Genomic DNA, 22986 nt, shown 5'->3' on the forward strand with positions numbered 1-22986 from the left:
CGCCGCCGGAAGTGGGAGGCGCCGCGCGCGGCCCGGCTCCCGACCCCTCCCCCTCCCCGCGACCCCCTCCCCTCCCCCCGGCCGCGCGCTCCACCCGCTCAGGTGCGTCCCTGACCCCCGGCCCCAGGCCCCGGGCCTCCCTCGCGGCCGCCCCGCCCCGCCCCGTCCCCGCGGCCGCGCGGCCGGCTCCGGAGAGGGCGCGCGGGGTGGGCGGCGGGGCGCGGGGAGGGGGCGCTCGGGCGGGGCGGGGGGGGTTGTGACGGGGCCGGAGGGGCCCGGCGGGGGGCGGGGGGCGGGGGCCGGGCCGCGGGGGGCGGGGGCCCGGGGCGGCGGCGTCCCCGGCGCCTCCTTTGTGCCCCGCGGCCGCTCCCCGGGGTGGGGGGCGCACACCTGCCCCCGGGTGGGCCTCACCTGGGCGGCGGGGACGCTCGCCCACCTGGAGCCCCTGCCCGCCCCGGCACAAGCCGGTCCAGCGCTCCTGGCCTCAGTTTGGTTCTGTTCCCTCATTGTTTGTCTCGGAGGTAACCATGAGTCGGAGGGAGAAAGGAAGGCTACGGGCCCTTCTTACCTGCTTTCTCCTTGGAATTATTGTTGAAAGTGCTTCAGCACCAACGCTAAGTGTATTTGCCATATGAATGTTTATTCCCTTTATCATCGGTCATCTTACAATTACTTTCGATACAATTATGGCAACTCGAGAGTCTGAAGCGAGGGGCTCAAATTAGCCGAAACAAAAACCAAAACCTTCCTGGAATTAATAGAATTAACCTAATCATGCCTACAGATTTACATGCATACATTTAAAAAAGAAGTAGTTCTCAAGGACCATTCTTTGTTTTAAATGAATAATGCATTCATATGTGTTTTTGATTGTTTCTGAAAAATAGGCATTCGTTGGAATTGACCAATGACTAACACTATTCTGAAATAAAAGTGCCTTTTAGAATTCACCCTTCTTTCCCCCCCGTTTCTCTGGGTTTCTAAATTGTGAACATTTTGAACTGGAGCGATAAATTTGTTTCGATGCTTTGCTACTTGCAGCCTGGGATTTGTTTCTGAATGCAGAGAGCATGATGGCTTCTGAGCTAAGCAGTGATTCGGCCTCTGCTCTTGCTTCTCAAGAAACTGCTTCTGCCTCCTGTGGTTCTAACATAGAGGAAAGTCTCCCTGAAGGTCTCAGGTAATATATGGGTAGTTGTTGGAAAGTTGCAAATGGGTGCTTAAAAATATTTGCTGAACTTTGGGGAAAAGTTTAATACTTTTTCTTGATATCTACTTTTGGTCTTAATGGACAGAATTACATACTTTGTGAGGTGGTCCAACCAAATCTAAAATGAAAGCATTCTCTTTTTAGGTTTTTAAAATTTTAATTATCTTATTTTTATTACTAATTCATCTCCAAGAAACCTCTAATTAGCCCAACTCTGGTTTAACTTTCCATTTTCCTAATCTGTCATACTATTAACTTGTACCAGTTCATATTATGTTTTTAATTAATATTTTCTTCTTGTTTCATACATGATATAAGTCTTGTCTGCTCCATTTAACTTTCTTTGGGGTAGTGAGAGCATCTTCTGCTCACAATAGAATCGTAGAATTACAGAACTGGAGGATGGAAGAGGTCATCTAGTCCAACTTCTATTCAAATCATTGTTTGCATCTAAAGTATCTCCAATAAATGGTTATTCTGTCTTCCCTTGAAGACCTCCTGTCATGTATCCCACACATTCCATTTTTTAGTCAACTCTACTTGTTCACTGACTTGAAATCTGAATATCATCTGAGAGTCCTAGCTAGTTCTGCCCTTCTAGGCCAACCCTCTTTCACAGTTCCTATCCTTCATGTAGTGCTTACAGTCAGTTAAAGCTTGTTGAATGAATTCATAAGTAGCTAATGTTAATAGATCTTATTTTACCAATGAACACACATTTACAAAATAGAATATAATTACCAGGACTTCCTGGGGTTCCCTTTATAAATTAATTTATGAAATAGCATGGGAATATCATGGGAAGCTACAGTAATTTTAACTTGTATTTTCAACAGCCCAAGCGATACATCTGTGCAGGAAAGCAAGAGCTTGTCTCTATCAATAGACTCTAGAGACCAAGTGATAACCAAGGAGAGTACCAGAGATGTTAGTTTGGAACGTGCAAAAATGAATCCTGGTTCATCAGCAGGTGACATGTTACCAACCCCAGAGGACCATACAACTTTAGAAGGCAACTTGGAATCCACAGCTCTTGATCTTCCTGGAAATGGTTCCATACTCATTCAGCCTTTGTCCCTGGGTACTGAAGCTTGTCATTCTGATTTGGAGGATTTGACCACTGTAGCAAAAGGAGAGGAACACACACACTCTGGGGATAGTCTGCAACCGCCTCCTCTGTCCCTTGAGGCAGAGTGCCTCGTGAACCATCAGAATACTTCCAGCGATTGTTCAGAAGAGGAATTACAAGCTTCTGCCCCACTGGAAGGTAGCGAAGATACAGGCCTGGATTACGGACCTCCACCAAATGGGGAGAATGGGGTTTCAGGAGACAGAGCTGGTCAGGATGTGGATCAGGATGGCTCATCCTTGAAGCTCTCTCAGAACATTGCTGTGCAGGTCAAGTGTCAGGTTTCAAATGTCAAAACCAGAACTTGGGAATATTGTTGAGGGTGGGAGACAATTTGTTATACTTGATGGAGAATATACTGTGCCATTCTTTATGGGTTGCTGCTCCAAAGATGGCTAACGTTATTTCTATATAGCTCCATCCTACTGTTAAGTAAACAGTGTGTTTAGACTGATTCTAATTAGCAACTTTATGCCCTAGAATTAATTTTTTACACTGTTTAATTGACATGTGTGAATTTTTATGTCCCTCATATAAGCATTACTTATTTAGGATTCAGATTTGCTCATGTTTATCCTTGTGCTAAAGATCCTTATTTAGCTGTACCTACATCCAAAGAAGTATATTGCGCCTTGCCTGGTAGTGTTATTTCTTCTAGGAGCTAGAGTGCTTTATCAGAAGAGGTAATAGATTCTGGTGGTAGACAAAAATAGATTTTAGTAAACCCAGTTATCATCTCCAGCTTTTAGACTCCTCTTTCAGTCTATTGCTGAGTCTTTGTTGAGGCTGTTTTCAAGGATGATTGTTTATTAGAGTATCCACTTTGTCTCCCTTGCTCCCTAACTGACAGAAGGGATAGCAAAAGGGTTGGTTTCTTAGGGGTGTCAGGGGCACTCTGTGGTAGAGGGAAGAATATCAGTCTTGGAGCAGTTTTACTACTTTAAAGTGTCTCCAAACGGCTCTGAATGTGATTACTTTTCCCTTTGCAGACTGACTTCAAGACTGCTGATTTGGAGGTGAATACAGATCAGGATATTGAAAAGAATTTGGTAGGTATTTGCATGGTGGTCCCAAAACTCACTGATGAGAAGTCATCAATTCCTTGAGAATTAGAGAGGTCCTTTAAGAGCTTCTAGTGTAGCCTTTCATATAGATCAGGAATTCCTGCTATAATTTCTCTGATAGATATTCATCCAGTCTCTGCTTAAGTTTTACATTGATAGCAAGTTAACTATCTCATATAACTGCCCACTTTGATTTTGAACAGCTCGGATTTTTAGAAAGTTCTTTCTTATATTTTGATGAGATTTTTCAATGTGTGATTTTCACCTAGTCCTTTTCCCTCTTGTGGCTGCAAAGTGGCAAAAGGATAGTATGTTGGTCTTAAAATCAGGAAGAACTTAGTTCAAATCCTCAGATATCTTTAACTGTTTGACCTTAGACAAGTCATTTAACCTGTCTGTCAGTGCATCTGTAAAATGAAGATTAAAAATAGCACCAATCTTATAGTATTGGTATGAGGATCAAAGTATATTGTCAGCCTCAAAGTTCTATGTAATTGTTAGCTTTTATTAGTATTAAACAGACTGTCTAATTCCTTTTCCATATGATGGCCTTTGAAATATATGAAAACAGCTATGAAAAAGTGATTTGATGGCCTTCCCTGCATATATTCTGCTATGCTGTTGTCTTTAAATGTGGTACCCAGAATGGAGTCTAGCGTTCTGGTTGTGGGTTAATCAGTGTGGACTGCAGTGGAAATACTATTTTGTTTGGGGCATTATTCTTCTGGTAATCTAGGTTAAATATATTAGCCATATACCAGCCACGTGACCTGGTTTGTATTGAGTTTGTAGTCAGGTAAAATTCTTCAATTTTTTTTCACCCAAATTGCTGTTGTCTCCACCTTGTTTTATAATTGAAACTAGGCAGAAGACTGCATTCATTTGTGCTATATTTCATCAGTGATCACCTTGCTTTGAGCTTGGCAGAAATCCCAATCCCAAAAAATATGTTCACTTGAGTGTATCTTTGTTGTAATGAAAGAAGGCTATTAATGTAGACATTTTGGGGCCAAGAGAGAGCCTTCAGGGCAAGGAGTATGAACTAAGTGGAGGTCAGGCACAAGGAATATAGGCAAATAGTTTGAAATAAGAAAGTGAAATGATTTTTTGCAAGTTGAAGTTACAATGAAGGCAGAAGGAAACAAGTTAACTAGAAAAAGTAATTAAAAGGTTTGAAAATGGGAAAGTCACTGTAGAGAATTTTCCCAGCTAGATGAAAAAATCTTTGAGAAGGTGACATGTTGGAGAGTTTGGGTGGGTAAAGAAAGGATAGATTCAGCCTGAAACTCAGGTGTACCTGGTGCTTGTCATTAAAAGATGTCAAGATTCAGGGTAAAGGAGTAAACTGGCCAACCTGATCTTATCATAAGGTGATGGCAAGTCAAGGCAGATTAGTTCTGAGGTTGTGTCCATACATCAAAGAGTGGTTGTGGAAAAAGCAATTCCTCAGCTATGGTAGGAATGTAAGTTATTGTTATTGTCTGTGATAAAATTGGTATTAAATAGCTTCTTTCCCTCTAACTGATTTTGTTGTGCTGAAGATTTTACATGGATAGAGGGAGAGAAGAATAAAGGAAAGTCTAAAGAAAAGAAACTTTTTTTTTCATGATTTATCCTACTTAGGTTATTTTTTTAAAGTATAGATAGGGAATGTGTAAGGGAAAATTGAGTTGTTACAGTGGTTGCTTTGTGTGGGTAGATCAGGTATTTCAAGGATGATTCAAGGGAACCAGTCAAAGTACAAAGTGTTATAGAAAAGAAAAAGAATCACAATTATTGACAAAGTATTGCTATAAAACAAGCAGACCAAAGAGGCTCTTGATCCTTTGGATGGTAGTAGTAGAGTTATCAGTGATAGAATTCCTGCATTTGTTTGGAGATGACCTGGCTCCATTTCATCACTTAGTCCAACATAGCCTGATGTTATATTTTCTTGGAGAGGCTGTTATTTTTGTTTTGGTAATTAAGCATTTTTAGCCATAGAAGTTTTAAATATGCTATATGTTCCTTTCTTTTTGTAACAAATAAGCTCAGTTTATGTGTATATTGTTAATATAATTTGAGTCTAAATTTTACGTGGTGACCAAGTGCTTGCAGAAATCATTAGCTTGAGCCTCATTAGTAAAACTGTAGAACCTCCTTGACAGGTGAGTAATACAGTCCTTGATTTGCTGATAAAGATAGAAAAGTTGAGGTGAGACTTGAGGGCACTGGCAGAACTGAGCCATAGTGTCTTAGAGACTTAGACACCTAACCATTCAATAGTAGATTTTTCCTTTTGGTGAAAAAATTTTCTAGATAATCTAACTGAATAAAATATAAAAGAAAGGCTCTTTGTCCCTTCTCCAGGAGTTCTCAGGACTCACCAATCTTCCTTCTCAAGGGATATATTTGGTTAGAATGTAAGCTCCCTTGAGGGCAGGAACTATTTTGTTTTTTTGTCTTTGTGTCTTCAATCGCTTAGTGCATAGTGGGCATTTAATACTTGTTTAATTGAATGGAGGCTTGTTTGTCATTTGGTATTAGACATTTTGTCCTCTCTTTTGGAAAGTCTACTTTCCGCTTTGGTGAATAAATAATATAAAACCCCACCACCTTTCCTCCTATGGTCACTGCCAGGATAAAATGATGACAGAAAGGACACTGCTGAAGGAGCGGTACCAGGAAGTATTAGACAAGCAGAGGCAGGTGGAGAACCAACTTCAGGTGCAGCTAAAGCAATTACAGCAGCGGAGAGAAGAAGAGATGAAGAGTCATCAGGTATTCCAGCATGTAGGCTTGTTTTAGCCTCTGATCAGACTTTGCTTTTATTTTTCTCTCAGTGGAAATGAGGAGAGGCATAAATACCTTAGCAAAACACTTAAAACCTTTTTGGAGTGGTCTTTCTGGCTGTTCTCTTCTCTCACATATTTGTGTTGAGTAGAGATAACCTTTGAGCCAAACGTCAAAAAGTTACCTCCTGTATTATATGATTGTTACAACCTTAGGAGATATTAAAGGCCATCCAGGATGTGACCATCAAACGACAGGAAACAAAGAAGAAGATAGAGAAGGAAAAGAAGGAGTTTCTTCAGAAGGAGCAGGACCTGAAAGCTGAAATTGAGAAGCTCTGTGAGAAGAACAGAAGGTAATTCATTCTATTTGGAATAAAGGAAAAACCTTATGGGATTCACAGACCCATTGACCTTTCTAATATTATAATTACACCAAAGAGCTGGTTCCACTTAGGGTCTTAACTCTTTTCTAAGACAATAGCAAAGATATGTTATACTACTAAGTTAAGAAGAGTAACTGAGAATATTTAAACAAAGGCTAAAAATAACCACTGTCAAGGTTATGGTAGGATAGATTCATGCCCTTGGCCTAGGGTCTGATTGAATGAGCCACAAGGTCAGTTCTAGCTCTAAGATTCTATGATTTTATGAAGCTGTGCATTTTTGGAGTATTAAAAAATCATGTGAGAGACTTGCATTTGACATAAGTTCTTTCAGTTATTGCTGTCTTTTTTTACGGCATCTGGTTTTCTCAGATCCTAGCTATATATAATTGAAATTTTTGCTATTGATTAGTGTTGGAGGTTTCATTTAGGTTTTCAGTGGAATTTTTCCTAAGTACTACTATAACATTTCCCTATTTTGTTAAGTATAGGGTTCTTTTTCTCAGATGAAAAAATAGTCTTCTTTCTGAACATTAATTCCTCCTATTAGTAGTATAGTTTGTGTGTAGGGATTGTCTTCATTTGTGTGAACTATGGGCATGAGGCTCTATGGTCCTGAATGTAGCGATTTCTTTGCTTTTAAGAAATGTTAAGGTCCCTGACATACTTTGTTACTGACTCTTGACTTTTGCTCATCCTTTTCCTTTTGTCTGGAGCACTCTTCTCCCTTTTCTTTCTGCCTGTGCAGATCTTAATTATCTGATAAGACCCATCCTCAGGGACCACCCTTTCCATGAAGCTTTTCCCACTCAAATTAATCTACCATGGTTTTACTCTCTTCAGGACTATCCTAGTTGTTCTTGTCCGTACTTCCTTTTATTGCTAGTTAACTTTTAAATTTTTATTTATTTATTTAGGTCAATGGGGTTAAGTGACTTGCCCAAGGTCAGACGGCTAGGCAATTATTAAGTGTGTCTGATGTAACATATAACTCAGGTCCTCCTGACTCCAGGGCCAGTGCTCTTCCTACTGTGCCACCTAGCTGCCCCAGTTAACTTTTGATATATTTATATTTTACCTCTTCGTGAGGATTTTAAGTTTCTTCATGTTAGAGACCATGTCCTCCTTTTTTGTTGTACTCCACAGAACTTAGTGAAAGGGCTGTGTACGTAGGGTGCACTTAGATATTTGTTGAATGATTAAAAAGCTACATCTAACAAATACTTTTTCTGTAGGCTTTGAACAACTTAATTTCTTGGGGTTCTTTCCTCCTAAATAGGAATTATGGCATTATCTCTTTTCTGTCTCAAATGAATATTTTGAGGATGAATAATATTAAAAACAAACCTGTAAAGTTTTTGAACTGTTTGAAGTAAGGTACTAAGTAAATGACTCTAAAATAGAGATATTCTACCAAACAAAAAAGGAGAAATACTAAATTTTGTCATGTATTTACATTTTCCCTGGAAAACCTTTTGAAGTTGACATGGAGAGTATCTTGTGGCTGTCTACTCTGGAGGCAGTTTCTCTGGCTTGAGTTGCTTCCTAGGTTGTATCCTTCAAGGTTATTGCTAGCATCAGAAAGGTGAGGCCATCACTACAATGTCCTTGGGGTAGGGCTACATTCCAAGTTTCTTGACTTTGACAGTGAAAACTTGAGAAAGGCAAATGAATAGAGCTTTCTCTGTGTGAGATGCTGAACTTGTATTTTGAATGACCCATCAATTGATCCATGTTCCCATCTGAAATTCAGGATGAGTAGCAGAAACACTGCAATGCCAATCAAAATTTATTTTGCTTTCATGCTGCATTCTTTGTTTTTGATACATATTAAAGTGATAATAGATTTATAAAGCACTTTACAGTTTACAAAATATTTTACACAATTTTCTTGTATAGGCCCAACCGCAGTCTTATGTACTAGGTAATACAATTATTATAGTTCTCATTCCCTCATCCTACATTAAGAAACTGCAATTCAGATTAAATGACTTGTCCACACAGCTAGTAAGTGTAGATCAGGGATTTGAAATCAGGTTTTCTGATAGCAAATTCAGTGCTTAGGTAAGGATGTTGTTGATTTTATAGATGGAAGTACTCTTCATATCAGATGGTCTGGGATGTAGTTTTGTATGATTCTGGAAAAGTCAATTTCTCCTGAATAGAAAATAAAGTGATGGTTAAGGCCTCCATGGAATTTACCTGCTTCTGTTCTGTTTAACTGATATACTTTCAGGTTAGCATAAAGGCTTATCGAGAAATTATTAGGTACATAGCCTTAATAGGAATTGCAAAAAAGTATAAGATCAAGGACCTCCCCTTCATGGAATTACTTGTCTTATTGGAGAGCAATCCATATATGAAAAGTTAACCACACAAAGGAGCATATAATTCAGAAGAAAGAAAAAACTCTTGTGTGGCCTTGGGGCAAACCACTTTACCCCATTTGCCTTGCAAAAAAACAAAAACAAAAACCTAGAAAGGAAAAAGTCATTAAGTTAGTATAATTAAAGAGTGATTTGTGAAAGAGGTAGAGCTTGAACTATACTTAGGAAGAAAGATGGGTGAGATTTGATTTAGGGAAGAGGAAAAAGGAATTTCTGGTCATAGGAATAATTTGGGTAAAAACATTTGTTCAGTCAGCATGTTGAAGGTGCAGTAAATGATGACTGACCTGGATGGAGTAGAGGGTTCATCTTGGGAGGTAGTAGAATATAAGATTGGAAGGATAGATTGGGGCCAGGTTGTGAAAGACCTTAGTCATTGAACTTTTATCTTTTTTTAGTGATGAGTAGCCACTGGAAATTGTTCAGAAAGGGAGTAACATAATGAACATAATGATGTTTTAGGAAGATTAATACAGCATCTTTGTGTAGGATAAATTGAATAAATATAACTAAGTGAGGTTATAATAGTTTGAACTAGGATTTTAGCAATAGGAATGGGAAATAAGGGAGAGACTTTTTAAAGAAATAACCAGTTGTGTTTGGTGACTGACAGGATATAGGAAGAAAGGGAAAAGAACAGAGTTAAAGATCAGAGTCTTACACTTTTGAATGTGAGTGGTTGAGAATATTGCTACTCTTGTTGGAAATTTAGAAGCCAAGAGGGATAATGGTTTGGGTTTGGGCCTGTTAAGTGTGAGGTAATAATGTAACATCCAGGTGTGTGATTCATTGAAAATAGAATTGGGCTTTCAGAAGACTTGGCTTCAAATTCCAGTTCTTCTTGCTAAGTCATATAAGCTTTCTATTCTTGTTTCCTCATCTGCAAAATGTGAAGATATTTTTTGTTTTTTTTTATTAAAGATATTATTTGAGTTTTATAATTTCCCCCCCAATCTTACTTCCCTCCCCCCACCCCCCACCCCCCATGGAAAGCAATCTGTCAGTCTTTACTTTGTTTCCATGTTGTACATTGATCCAGCTTGAGCGTAATGAGAGAGAAATCATATCCTTAAGGAAGAGACAAGAAGTCTAAGAGGTAACAAGATCAGACAATAAGATATCTGGTTTTTTTTCCCCTAAATTAAAGGGAATAGTCCTTGAACTTTGTTCAAACTCCATGGCTCTTTATCTGGATACAGATGGCACTCTCTTTTTCAGACAGCCCAGAATTGTTCCAGATTGTTGCACTGATGGAATGAGCAAGTCCTTCAAGGTTGAACATCACCCCTGTGTTGCTGTTAGGGTATACAGTGTTTTTCTGGTTCTGCCCATCTCACTCAGCATCAGTTCATGCACATCCCTCCAGGCTTCCCTGAAATCCCATCCCTCCTGGTTTCTAATAGAACAATAGTATTCCATGACATACATATACGACAGTTTGCTAAGCCATTCCCCAATTGAAGGACATTTACTTGATTTCCAATCCTTTGCCACCACAAACAGGGCTGCTATAAATATTTTTGTACAAGTGATGTTTTTACCCTTTTCCATCATCTCTTCAGGGTATAGACCCAGTAGTGGTATTGCTGGGTCAAAGGGTATACACATTTTTGTTGCCCTTTGGGCGTAGTTCCAAATAGCTCTCCAGAAGGGTTGGATGAGTTCACAGCTCCATCAACAATGCATTCACGTCCCATATTTCCTACAACCCTTCCAACAATGATCATTGTCCTTTCTGGTCATATTGGCCAATCTGAGAGGTGTCAAAATGTGAAGATTGGGCTAGATGATCTCTGTGGTCCCTTTCATCTCTTGGGGAGGGGAAGGATGGAGAGGAGAGAGAGAGAGAGATGCATTTTGGGGAATTCTTATATAAGTTAGGGGATGGAAGAGAGAGAAGTAGTAGTTAGATGAGAAGAAAAGGAAGGTGTCTCAAGAAAAAGATGATGGCTAAGCTGGCAAATAGTTGCCGAGATGTTGCAGAAAATAGAGATAGGGAAAAGACTGGGTGACATCAAGATTATAATTTCAATGGAGTGGTGAGATGGAAGTCATATTTCTTAGAGGTTAAGGTGTGAATGAGTAATAAGTAAATGGAGGCAGCAGAAGGAAGGAAGAAGAGAAACAGTGTTTTTACTTTAAAAATTATAAGTCATATAAAGTGTTTTTGTTTTTTTAAGATAGAAGAAACAGCAGAAGGAGGAAGAGAAATAGTGTAATTACCTTAGAAAATCTCAGAGTCATGTAAAGTGTTTTTTTGTTTTATTTTGTTTTAAGATAGAAGATACTTATGCATATTGAAGGCAGAGGAGTCTAAACTAAAGTATTGGGAATTGGATTGAGAAAGCAGATCTGGGTCCTAATCTGGCCCCTGACTCACTATTGAGTATAACACAAATCATGTTAACACCTATTTCACATATTGTTAAATGAGATTATTACTTGACTACATAAAAATGTGATAAAATATAAAATTCCTTTAAAATAAAATTTAATAATTTAATATTGAATGACAACAAAAAAGATTAAACTTCCTTGGTAGCTCTTTACATTCAATTTACTTTAGCTTAAAAATATGTTAATTATAAATTATAATTATAAATTATAAATAACATACATTTTGAGTCACTCTATAAGTCCCCCTAAGGATTCTTTGTTCATATTTTTATTAATTTTTGTGTAGTCATATTAATGTAGACTTACTTTTTTTCAATTTACATTATTTAAAAACAATCTTTCTAGATTTCTTTGTATCCTTTATGCTTGTGGTCTTAATTGTATTATAGTATACTTTTACATAAATGTACTTTTTATTTAACCCTTCCCCTATTGAACATTTAGGGGGTCATAGTGTAGCGTTATTTTTGTATCTTGTAAAGTTTCTTTGAAGAAAGATGATCTAGAGATTTAAAAAAAAATTGTAGTATTGTTATTAGAACATCCAACAGAACAAGTCAAACTTATGGTACACATATAGGTCATGAGTTTTTGAACCATTAGTAATTCTAATGGTTCAAAGGACCTGCTTCCTTTACTTACATTAACAAATGTTTCCCATTGGTATGAGGCAGAAAGGATTTTTCTAATTATAGTAATGTGAGGGCATCGTATTTCCTGGCCTAAATGTAGGGGGAGGGGAAGAGGGAGGGAACTCCTACTGTGTACCAGGCCCTCAGCTGTGCACTTCACAACATCTCATTTGATCCTCTTAGCAACCATGGGAGAAAGGTGCTATTATCGCCCTCATTTTACAGTTGAGGAAATTGAGGCAGACAATAGTTAAGTGAATTGCCCAGAGTCACCAGCTAGTAAGGGGCTGAGACTGGTTTTGAATCTAGGTCTTCCTGATTCCAGACCCAGTGCTGTATCCACTGACTGCCTCTGTCACCTGGTAAATGTTGGATAACTTTAATAAATGCTTGTTGTTTGAATGAAGAAGTAGTGTGATACTTTGTTGACAGGCTTTTGAAAGAGTATTAGATATGGAGTCACAAGATCTGGGCTCTGGGGCTTAATATCTGTGTGACCTGGAGCAAATCATTTGTACTCATTCCATTTGCAAAGTGGAAGGGTTGTACCTGATGATTTCTCTTTACTCCTTCCTCCCTTTCATTCAGTAAGCATTCATTAAGTGCCTGCTGATGCTAGGCTATGCACTGTGCTTAGGCTTAAGGTGTACAAAGACCAAAAAACCCAGGAAGCTTTTTGAAAACATCGTAGAAAGTAGTGAGAACATGTTAACCTCAATCTCTGTGTCAGACTATTCTTCTCTGAAATGTGGGGCTACTGTCAGAAAATAATGGCTTAGAGGGGTTTCTGCTCTAGCCTAACCTCAAGTGAGTAGTGGAGAGTCTAGCAGGGGAAGGAAATAGGACTTTTATACTGAAGAGCCTTGATTGAGCAGGATCACTCTGTTCTAGAGAGCTTCATGGAAGCACTGCATGTAGAGTGGCAAAGGGCCAAAGGCAGAGCCACTTCTCCAGCTAGCCACCTCACTTGGGTCCAGCCTCAATCATCAGCTATCAGCAGAATAACTGACTTCCCAGTCCCCAGAAAAGACAGAATGGGAGATGAGGGCTTTGGGCAAAAGCAGGAATGTGTGAAAGAGGAAAAGGCTGTGGAAACTTCAGGAAGTGAATTGGTCTCTCTCTCTCTCACACATGCAGGTTACTGGAAAATCAGGAGGAGAAGGAGAATAAAATTGTTTCTCTAATCGCAGAACAGGCTGAGGAAAAGTAGGACTATTTCTCTAAAATCATTTTTATCCCTTTCCCTATCCTTACCTTTAAAAAATTAAAAAAAACACTTAATATAATTTAAATGTTCACCTCACTTTCTTCTCCTTTAGTCTGAGTAATCTTGCTACTCCCAGCCATTATCCTGTTTTGAGACAATGTAATCCAGGATGTTATCCTTTCTGGACCTATCCTTCATTCAGTCCTATATATGATTGTGCCACCATCTGTGCAACAAAGAGGGAGGGAAATAATGGGAATGGAAGAAACGTGAGGATAGCATTGCATAGCCATTTTTATAACAGGAACATGGGGAGGTGAAAATAAGAGGACCAGTGTCTAGTAGCAGGCCAGCCCTTGTAGCCTGACAGGTAAGTGGTAGTGCACATGCCTCCCTTAGTTTCCAGTTCTTTGCTACCAGAGAAAAGAGCTTCTATAAACATTTTTGTACTCACAGGAACTTTTACTCTGATTGCCTTGGGATATAGGATTAGAAGTGGCATTGTGTGCTTCCATACAATTTCCATAGGTGAAGCCAGTTGGGAACCATGAGAGACTCCCTAACAAATCTGAATCTTCCTAACTCTAGCTTATTTAAATTTAGGACACTTAGACTTCTTTGATGGCTCTGTCTCCTAAGTACAATTCTTTGCAAGTGGAGTCAATAAGGCACAGTATGCTTTGTCCTCCCTGGAATTTCATATGGAGGACCATGTAATAAGTCTTAAGAGTACTTTATAGTTTTTACTTTATAGTAAGGCTCTATTATTTCAGACTCACCTTCTAAATTTATCTTGGACCAACTCTGGGTTTAATTTTTGTTTTACTCTACCCATCAAGCTTATACTTCATCAGTCTTGCCTCTTTTTTTGTCCTTCAGAGAACTATGGGAGATGGAACTGGACAAGCTCAAGAATCAGGATGGTGAGATCAACCGGAACATTATGGAAGAAACTGAACGAGCCTGGAAAGCTGAGGTAGGGAGGGGATGATATCTCTGGAAACCAAGTCTATAAACCTCTGCTTGTCTGTCCAAAGCTAATCCCACGTGGATGTAAGTTTTAATAAGCCTTTTCCTTGTTTATTTAGATCTTATCTCTAGAAAGCCGGAAAGAACTGCTAGTATTAAAGCTGGAAGAAGCAGAAAAGGAGGCAGAGCTGCACCTGACCTATATCAAGTGAGCTATGTTCCTGGGACTGGAACTGACAGGCCTTAAGAGTTCAAGTTTAGGCTGTTACTTCACTGGCTTTCTGAAATCTTGTAAAGCTAAGTCCAGTTCTATACTGTCAAACTTATACTGTAATTTCCATTTGTACATTGAACTTCCCAAATAGGCTTAAGTTTCTATGGATTAACTTCTGATAATTCATTCATCTGTTATTTAGGCATTTGGAGGACCCAGGTAGAATAGTGTGAGGCAGAAAATCTTTCTTCCTTTGTTGGGAGACTCACGTTGAATATAGAACTAGTAAACATATGATTTACAGTGGGACAAGGAACTTGGAGCTCAGATGTTCTGAGACTTCTGTTGTACCTTAGTTTGACAAGTCCCACTAGTTTAACTCATTTTGCTATCTTAAAGAGAGAGGTCAGAGCTTCTTTCTCTAGATGTAAATTCTTATTGCTTTCTGGAAAGGTCAACACCTCCAACATTGGAAACAATCCGTTCTAAGCAAGAGTGGGAGACAAGATTGAATGGAGTTCGGATGATGAAGGAGAATGTCCGGGTGAGTCTAATGAAAAGCTGTAGATCAGGGCAGGGAAGAGTTTCTCTAATGTAGTCAATTTATGGCCTGTCTCGTTGTATTCACATACACATAAAAGAGTTGTTAAAGTTTCACAGAATTGTTTTCTGAGAGTTGAAAGCAACTTGGATGCCTATTTGGATCATTTCTGACAAATGATCCTTTATCCTTTGTTATAATAGGAATAATTATAATAATATTTTTTATTTTAGTTTTATTACTTATTTTTAAAATTATATTATTTAAATTTATAAATTTATTTTAAAAATATATAAATAATATATAAAAATAAATTTATTATTTAAAAACACTTTAAAATTTTCTAAGCTCTTTACAAATATCTTTTGTTATCCTCACAATAGCTCTGGGCGTTAAGTGATATTAGCCCCATAGATAAGGAAACTGAGACAAAGGTTAAATAACTTCTCCAGGATCACAGAGTTAGTAAGTGTCTGAGGTTGGACTTGAACCAAGTTCTTCCTGACTCCAGGTCCACCTCTCTCTCCACTATGCCACCTACCTGCTCTTTAGTCACTTTTAATGAAAGGAAGCTCCTTACTTTGACAAATAAGTAATCTATTTTATTTTTGTTTCAATGTATTTGTATCACATTTCCATCACTTTCCTTCTCCAAAATGAGGCTGTTGTGCCTCTTCCAGTTCACTGTTACAAGGGATTTTCTTAAATCTCTTTTCTAGGACCAATTTAATAACCATATTCAACTGGTGAGGAATGGGGCAAAGTTAAGTAGCCTTCCACAGATCCCTACTCCTACTCTGCCTCCACCCCCTTCAGAGGTGAGTAACCTGGCAATTGGGAAGTCCCCTCTCTGAGTGGTGGTCAAGTCTCTTGTCTCATATTATATTTGTGAAGCTATTGGAGCTGGCTCTGTTCAATTTAATAGTTACTCAGTGGTGTCTGCTGCCATATCCTAAATTTCCTTTTTTTTTTAAATCTCTCCCACTCTGCAGACAGACTTCATGCTTCAGGTGTTTTCACCTAATCCTTCCCTGGCTCCTCGGATGCCTTTCTCCATTGGGCAGGTTACCATGCCCATGGTCATGCCCAGTGCAGATCCTCGTGCCCTATCCTTCCCAATGCTGAACCCTGCTATCTCAAGGCCCAATCAGCCCTCCCCACCTCTACCTGTCACCCATGGGAGAAATAGTCCTGGCTTGGCTTCTCTTGTTGGCCCCCATGGTCCACATGTATCCTCTGCTACATCCCTCCCACCTCCACCAGGCTTGGGTGGTGTTAAGACTCCTACTGAATCTCACCGACCCCAGCCAGTGGACAAACTAGAAAAGATCCTGGAGAAGCTGCTGGCTCGGTTTCCACAGTGCAACAAGTAAGTTTCTTAAAAAGGATTACTATCCTGAGAGATATATTGGGGTACAGATACAAGTAGAAGACCCATGAAAGTCTCCACAGATAGGGAACAATATCTTCATCCCTGTAACCCTTTCCTTCTTTAGAGCACAAATGACCAACATCCTTCAGCAGATTAAGACAGCTCGAACCACCATGGCAGGACTGACGATGGAGGAGCTCATCCAGCTGGTGGCTGCACGATTAGCAGAACAGGAGCGCTTAGCAGCAAGTGCGCAGGTGAGCTGACTCCTTGGAGGAAAGTTCAGTTACAGAAAGCTTGTATTGTATAAAGTATTTAGGAGGGAATGGGTATTGTTCTTGGGATGCATAATCTATTTTTCTTTTTTGCCAGTCTGAAAAATACAGTGGCTCCTTTTCCAAAAATGCTTAGTTCACTGTAAACTTCCCAATTTTTAATTTTTATTTTTTGCCTACAGCCGCTTGGTCGGATCCGAGCTCCCTTGTTTCCTGCTCCCTTGGCTCAGATAAATACTCCCATGTTCCTGCCCTCTGCTCAGGTGTCTTATCCTGGGAGGCCTTCACATGTAAGAATGGGTTTCCTTGAAAGTCAGGATATAGGCAGTTTTAGTGGGTTGGGAGGTGGGAAAAAAAAGGATTCTTGCTTTGGGACCTGAGTTGGAATTGAGAAAATGGAAGGGAAATCCAGGCCAGGTTCTGCCAGTGTGTAGTGTTGGGAAAGGTTTGGTTTTAGAGAAAGGCACCTGAACTCTTTAGGTGAATGGGTGTGGATGTGGGCTCATGGACACACAGGAATGGAGCAATCTGGAAAGCTTGTCTCTGTTTGCCCTCTGGCAGGCGCCATCTACCTGCAAGCTGTGTCTAATGTGCCAGAAGCTGGTCCAGCCCAGTGAGCTTCATCCCATGGCCTGTGCCCATGTGCTGCACAAGGAGGTAGATGCCACATCCTTTTTATCCCTTCTTTACCTTCCTCTTCCATCTGACTGGCATGGTCATTAACTGGACAACAGTGTGAGTCTTTGCCCTGAGTTTAGTCTGGGTTATTTTGCTGAGGAACCTCAGATGGGAGGAATGGAATAAAAACTTGATCCTAGACTTAGACCTCTTCTCAAGATGGGTCAAAAGTTACTTAAAACGGATTTCCTCTGATAATCCAGTTCCTACATCACTAGTCAGAAGCAAGAATATTTACCCAAACTGTCTGCCTTGTGGGAATATCAGGATAAAGTCTTTATCTTTCCCACAAAGGGGGGAGGTAATGGTCCTAGATTTTGAGGGATGAGTATTGTGGATAAAGATAACCATCTCTGCATATGAAAGGATCATTATATGGAACAAATTGTATTAGGTATACCTCAGTGGCATTGGACTGTTGGAATTTCATATTCTTTCTAAAAGAAAGACCTGTTTATTTGCTCCAGATCTGGTCTTTTTGGGTACAGTGTCACACTGTCAGAACTTTTGGTCTAATTTCTATCCCTTATCCTTTATTGCTGGTCAAGTCAAGCCTGGCATTACCTGCTCCACCTTCTCCTCCTGTTCCCTCTCCCCTGATCCCCAATAGCAAACAACTCTTAACATTGAGGCTTCTCTTTCTCCTTTCCAGTGTATCAAATTCTGGGCCCAGACCAACACAAATGACACTTGTCCCTTTTGTCCAACTCTCAAGTGATGAACCTGTCTGGAAAGGAAGAAGAGGAGAGACAGATATGAAAGGAAGGAGAGGTTCAAGATTCTAGAGCTCTATATTTATACAGCAGTGTGTACTCATGCCATGTACATTTTTATTATATAGGTAATGTGTGTATAGAAAGTCTGTATGCAAACATTCATAAATGAAAGTATGTATATTATGCAGAATTTTCCGTTCCCCCTGGTCTTGCGGTTTCAAGTTGTACAAGTTGGTGGTACAAGTTGTAGAAAAAATAGTATGCACTGTAGTATTGAAATGATGGTATTCTTGCCCAGAATTATTTTCAAATACAGTATAACAGACAACACCTAGGAAGCTGCTTCTACTGTCTGACAACCTTGCTTTGATTTGGCTTGACCTGCAGCTCCATTTCCTTAAGTCTTATCCCTTCTTGTAGGATTGAATCATGGTGTTTGCTCGACTGTCTAACAAGATGCCTAACTTACTGAAAACCTCAAGAAGTTTCTGCATCATCCTAGACAAAAATGAGATTTGATAGAGAAAGAAATGTAATGCAAGAAAGTATGACTTTAGATTTGAATAATTTACTGTGTTAACGATCATTATTTTTATGTAGACAATAGGTTTACAGAGTATTGCAGTTTACATCAGCAGAATTGAATTCACAGTCTGAGAATAATATCAATCAAATACCCTTATTCCCCTTGCCACCCCACTTCCTGGATGCAGGTATATGTTCAGAGGCTGGCACAACCTACAGGTTTCTTCTATGCCTTGCCTCCATTGACTTAGGTTGTACCCTATCTGACAGAACAACTTCATAAAGTCCTCACCTTCTCCTTTGCTTCTGGTCTCCCAATCTATAGATTTCTAGCCCTTCCCCCCTCCCCCCCCTAAGGTTAAGGCAGTTGGTTCACAACCAAGTTGTTTGGTGTCCTTGGGTGAGCTCTTAGCAGGCACTGGGGTGAGGAGATCGCTGTGCAAATTCACCAACAGAATTATCTTGGGGTGGTTTTTGTAATCTTTGAAATAAGAGTACTACTGGGGGGCACATGTTCTCTGTAATTGGGGAAAATGGAGACCAAAGTAGGATGAGGAGGGGAGGCCTCCAGAAACCAAACCTCTTCATGTCATGGATTTTAGTTTCCAGGTTGCATTTTACAGGTAGGCATCTATGTACTGACCAGTATTACATTTTACCCTTTGGTCTTTTCTGGGGTTTTTTATTCCATATTGGGAAAAATCATACTTTATTAGATCTCTGAATTGTACCTTAAGCTATTGAGTCTTCATTCCTACAGGATGTAATGCTACATCTTTCCTTAATGGGAATCATCCAAGTGTGAATCAATCACCAACTCTTTAAGTGTCAGACCCCATATGAAAGAACAAAATTGTATTGTTATCAGTAACTTCTAGGTCAGTGTGAGTGGGCTCTGTTTTATTTTTCTGTAGCATCATGGAAATCATTCTCTACTGATTAGGTAAGAGTGGCAGAAGACTTCCTCTAGATCCATCCATCTCTTCCCCCATTTTTACTGTTTGCTGTCTTTCTTACCTCCCTTTCCATCTGTTCACCCAGGTGTTCTTTCCTCTCCTTTCTCTTTTCTTGTCTCTCTTGCCAAGATTCATTGTCTGGCCGTCAGGTCAATGAGATGGCCTGTATGAGTCACCTTTGGCATTTTTCAAATGGTCTGTTGCTGAACTGTAACTGAGGTGAGAGGTTGCTCTAGCACACAGGGCTTTTGTCCTCCATTTTTACCTCTGCCAGATTTCTCTGATTAATGTTTTTGCTTTTTATGAATGAATATCTACCCTCTTAACTGATTTTTACTCTGACTCCTTTGAGGCCAAAAATATGGTAGATAGGATTAGAGATCGATTCTTTTTTTTCCTTTCGTGATTCTCTTTATTATGATCTTCCTACCTCCCCTGAGCCTTGTAGGTGCTAGGCTACCTTTGATAACTCGCAGTGTTCCTAAAAATCTAGGAATCTAACTTGGGTAAGAGCAATAACTTCTAGTTATATCCAGAAAGCCTTTAGAGCCATGGGAGTGGAGGGAATATGAAGAGTGTGGGAGAGAGAAGCAGAGTTAACACCCCTCTCCTGTAGCAAAAGCCCTTGGATAAGCTAACCTTGAGCAGGATGACAATTGCTTCTGGAGAGGTAGATATGGGACCCCAGTGTTACTCAGTTCTTTCCCTTTTGTCTTAAGAACTATTTTTTTTCTTCAGAACTATTGTAAAGCAACACCAAGTTCCATTTATCCTCTTGCTTTGCTGGCCTACAAATGTGGACCCCGAGTAGGCCAAATGAGGAACATTGGAAATGGGATAGTGGCTTTTGAGGGTAGAATTAGAAAATAGATATATACATACATATCTTACAAGCAAGAAGCAGATACTGAGAGGGATTTTCTTTACATTTAAGAATTCAAGGTTGGTGGGAATTGTAAAAAGAAGAATTAAATACAACCAGTTTTCTCTTTAAAAAAATAAACAGGAGGGCTGCAAGACCAACTAACAAAAGTTGTTGGTTTTATGCCTTGGGAAGAGCTAGGGAAAAACCAGTTTTCCTCAGCTTTGGGTAGGGATTATAAAGCAGAAATTGGCCTTTTTGTTACATACTAGCAATCCCAAAGGTTTATTTACACTCCCAAGTAAAGTCCTAAGCTGGGAGGAAACGATCTTTTGAGATCATCTTGTCAATTCTGGGAGGTGCAGGGTACTTCCATCAGCCAGATCAGCACCAAGTGCAGTGGAAGGACAGGGACCACATGTAAGGTGGAGAAAGGAAGCTGTGGTTCATTATTCTCATTATTGGCTTATGGCTTGTGGGAACTTGCTGGGGCTCTGATCCACAGAGTAGCCAGGCTGTGACAGGAAATTCCAGAAACCTTCATGGGTTTTCTCCCCTTCTTCCCACCCCATTCCATTCCACAGACAGCCCCCATCTAGACTAGAAAAACGTGGTGCACAGGAGGAGGCTTTATCTGAAGGGGCTGAGGTGGATTTGAGGTTTCTTGTGTTTTACTACATTGGGTCCTCTGAGCTGTGGAAAGATGAACTTGTTCCCCTTGTGCCCAGCCCTAGGTGGCAATATAACACATGGGTTGGGGTGCCAGGGAACCAGGGGAAAGAATGGCACTCATTGTGGGAAGAAAAGCTTACAATGAAATGAGGAAGCTGCTATCTCTGGACAGCTTTGGTACTGAAGACAGCAATAGGACCAGAGAGCACTGAGTTTTGGAAGCTGTCAGTACTCTACCAGTGGCACTGGAATATGTTTCATCCCCCTCAATGCAACATTGGTACGGGGGAAGATGATAGGATGGGGAAAGAAGTCTGGGATAGTGAGGGAGTAGATGCCTGATCCCCACTTACAGCTGAACACAAAGGACATCCAGGCAGAAGTCCAAGGTCCCAACTCCATACTTGTTGAAAGTATTGGATTCTCTTCGAAGACTAAGGGGAAAAGTACCCTATTCCTTCACTGAATTCCCTAGCCTGCAAAGTGTTAGAAGACCATGGGAGCTTTATATCTCAGTAATGGAGGTGAGAAGAAAGGGAAAGAGTTTGATACCCTTTGATTGAGGAGTTCAACCTCTACCTTATTCCATTTAATCTCTTGGCATGAAATAAAGGGAAGAGGGGAGTGTAGGAGGTTGGGAAATCATCAAAATTCTAGTAGCAGTACTCTGGGAACAGGGTTCAGGCAGTGAAAAAAGTCATTTGCTAAGTGAACCTCAGTGGGAGAAATTTGATTTGTAATCTAGTTGCTAAAGGTACCTAAAAGTAGATGAAGAGGACTCTGGTCAAATTTTGCAAGTCAATAAGGAGGAATAGGAAAGGGACTATTAGTAACTAGAGTGTGGGAGTCAGTCTGCTTCTTTCATGACAACTGGAGTGCTTTACCAAATTGGGTCTTCCTGGTAGGGACATATGAGATGGTATTCTGTGTAGATGGCAAGGCCTGAAACTGGAACTGTTCTTCCTATGTACTGCTTTTCCCTAACTTCTCCTTTTCCTGTCTCTGCCCTTTTTTCCATTGCCTATCCTCGCTTCCTCCCCCAATAAAAATCATTTAAATACCCCATCTATTCACAAGTTTTAAAAAATTCACCCCTGTAGTCAAATTAGGGTTGTTTATATAGGTTCTACACAAAAATAAGGGACTATTGTTCATTATCCCCTGCTGAAGAGAACCAGGGCAGGCCATGTCTAATCCCAGGACACCAGCAGGGCAAAGGCTGGGTATGGTACCAATACTGGGAATGAGGAAATGAGTGGGATTTGGGTTGAGAAGAACTAGGTGAAATTTTTAGGGATGAAGTTTCAAGCAGCAGAAAATTTCTTAGCTGAGGTTTGAAGTAACCAAGGGGTTTCCTGCCATTGGAGAGCTTCCTTCTTTCCTCTTTTCCCTTCTAAGGACATTATCCCTGTGGGACGCACCTTGCCAGTATCTTCTGTTTCTCTCCGGTCAAGATAGGCAGGCTGGTGGGTAAGAGTCCTGAGGTGCTCTGGTCACATGTTCTATCTCCATGACTCCTGCCTGTGGCCAGATTAGATAGCCATAGAGGGCCTGGGAGGCCTGGAGGGCCCCTCACTTGAGCAGAGAGATGTCATCAGCAAAGTCATCCTGCTGACGGCGCAGACAACGGAGGCAGCGCCATTGGCACACCATGAGGCAGAGTGGAAGCATGAAGAGAGCACAGATGGCAGCCATGACATAGGCGATGGTCATGAGGGTTGACTCATCTGTCTGTGGAATATTGTAGCCACAGTCCTCCATGTTGGCTGTAATAAAGGGACCTTCCACTGCTGCTGTCCGGAACTCATCATGCACTGTGGAAGGGAGCAGGAAGGTGGTGTGTGAGTTAGCACAGTTCTTGTGCCTGAAGGTAGTTTGGGTTAGACATGGAAAAAAACTTTATAAAACTGAGACCCTAGAATTTGGTTCTAATGGAAGCTGTCAAAGCTCCCTTCTTTAAAGATTTTTTTAAAGACTTGGATAAATAACCTATCCTAGGAAAGGAGCAGCCAATCAACCAGGC

The 22986-nt window shown here is 40.3% G+C and overlaps 3 protein-coding genes across 7 annotated transcripts in view; 1 reads left to right on the top strand and 2 right to left on the bottom strand.

Annotated features, from left to right (window-relative positions):
* PCSK7 (proprotein convertase subtilisin/kexin type 7) overlaps positions 1 to 653 on the bottom strand; it is a 34367-nt gene extending 33714 nt beyond the window's left edge. The window contains exon 1 of the mRNA XM_074216760.1: positions 569 to 653. The gene's annotated coding sequence lies outside the window, so the exon portion shown is untranslated. The remainder of the gene's footprint in view (positions 1 to 568) is intronic.
* RNF214 (ring finger protein 214) lies at positions 46 to 18131 on the top strand. 5 transcript variants are annotated; one of them, XM_074216763.1, is made up of 16 exons: positions 46 to 102; positions 1042 to 1180; positions 2047 to 2608; positions 3329 to 3388; positions 6023 to 6163; positions 6391 to 6530; positions 13114 to 13182; positions 14063 to 14159; positions 14272 to 14360; positions 14820 to 14910; positions 15627 to 15725; positions 15900 to 16276; positions 16404 to 16536; positions 16737 to 16844; positions 17116 to 17211; positions 17885 to 18131. In XM_074216763.1, the coding sequence occupies exons 2-16, from the start codon at positions 1071 to 1073 to the stop codon at positions 17948 to 17950; spliced, it is 2238 nt and encodes a 745-aa protein (XP_074072864.1). In that variant the 5' UTR covers positions 46 to 102; positions 1042 to 1070; the 3' UTR covers positions 17951 to 18131. The 5 variants fall into 5 exon arrangements, with proteins under 5 accessions (XP_074072864.1, XP_074072867.1, XP_074072863.1 ...); XM_074216766.1 differs by lacking the exon at positions 46 to 102 and adding an exon at positions 311 to 521; XM_074216762.1 differs by lacking the exon at positions 46 to 102 and having other exon boundaries at positions 428 to 1180.
* BACE1 (beta-secretase 1) overlaps positions 18026 to 22986 on the bottom strand; it is a 30374-nt gene continuing 25413 nt past the window's right edge. The window contains exon 9 of the mRNA XM_074216767.1: positions 18026 to 22777. Coding sequence (XP_074072868.1) covers positions 22536 to 22777 — 242 coding nt within the window. The 3' untranslated portion in view covers positions 18026 to 22535. The remainder of the gene's footprint in view (positions 22778 to 22986) is intronic.

The sequence above is a fragment of the Macrotis lagotis genome, chromosome 1 (assembly GCF_037893015.1).
Source record: "Macrotis lagotis isolate mMagLag1 chromosome 1, bilby.v1.9.chrom.fasta, whole genome shotgun sequence".
NCBI classification, from domain to species: Eukaryota; Metazoa; Chordata; class Mammalia; order Peramelemorphia; family Peramelidae; genus Macrotis; species Macrotis lagotis.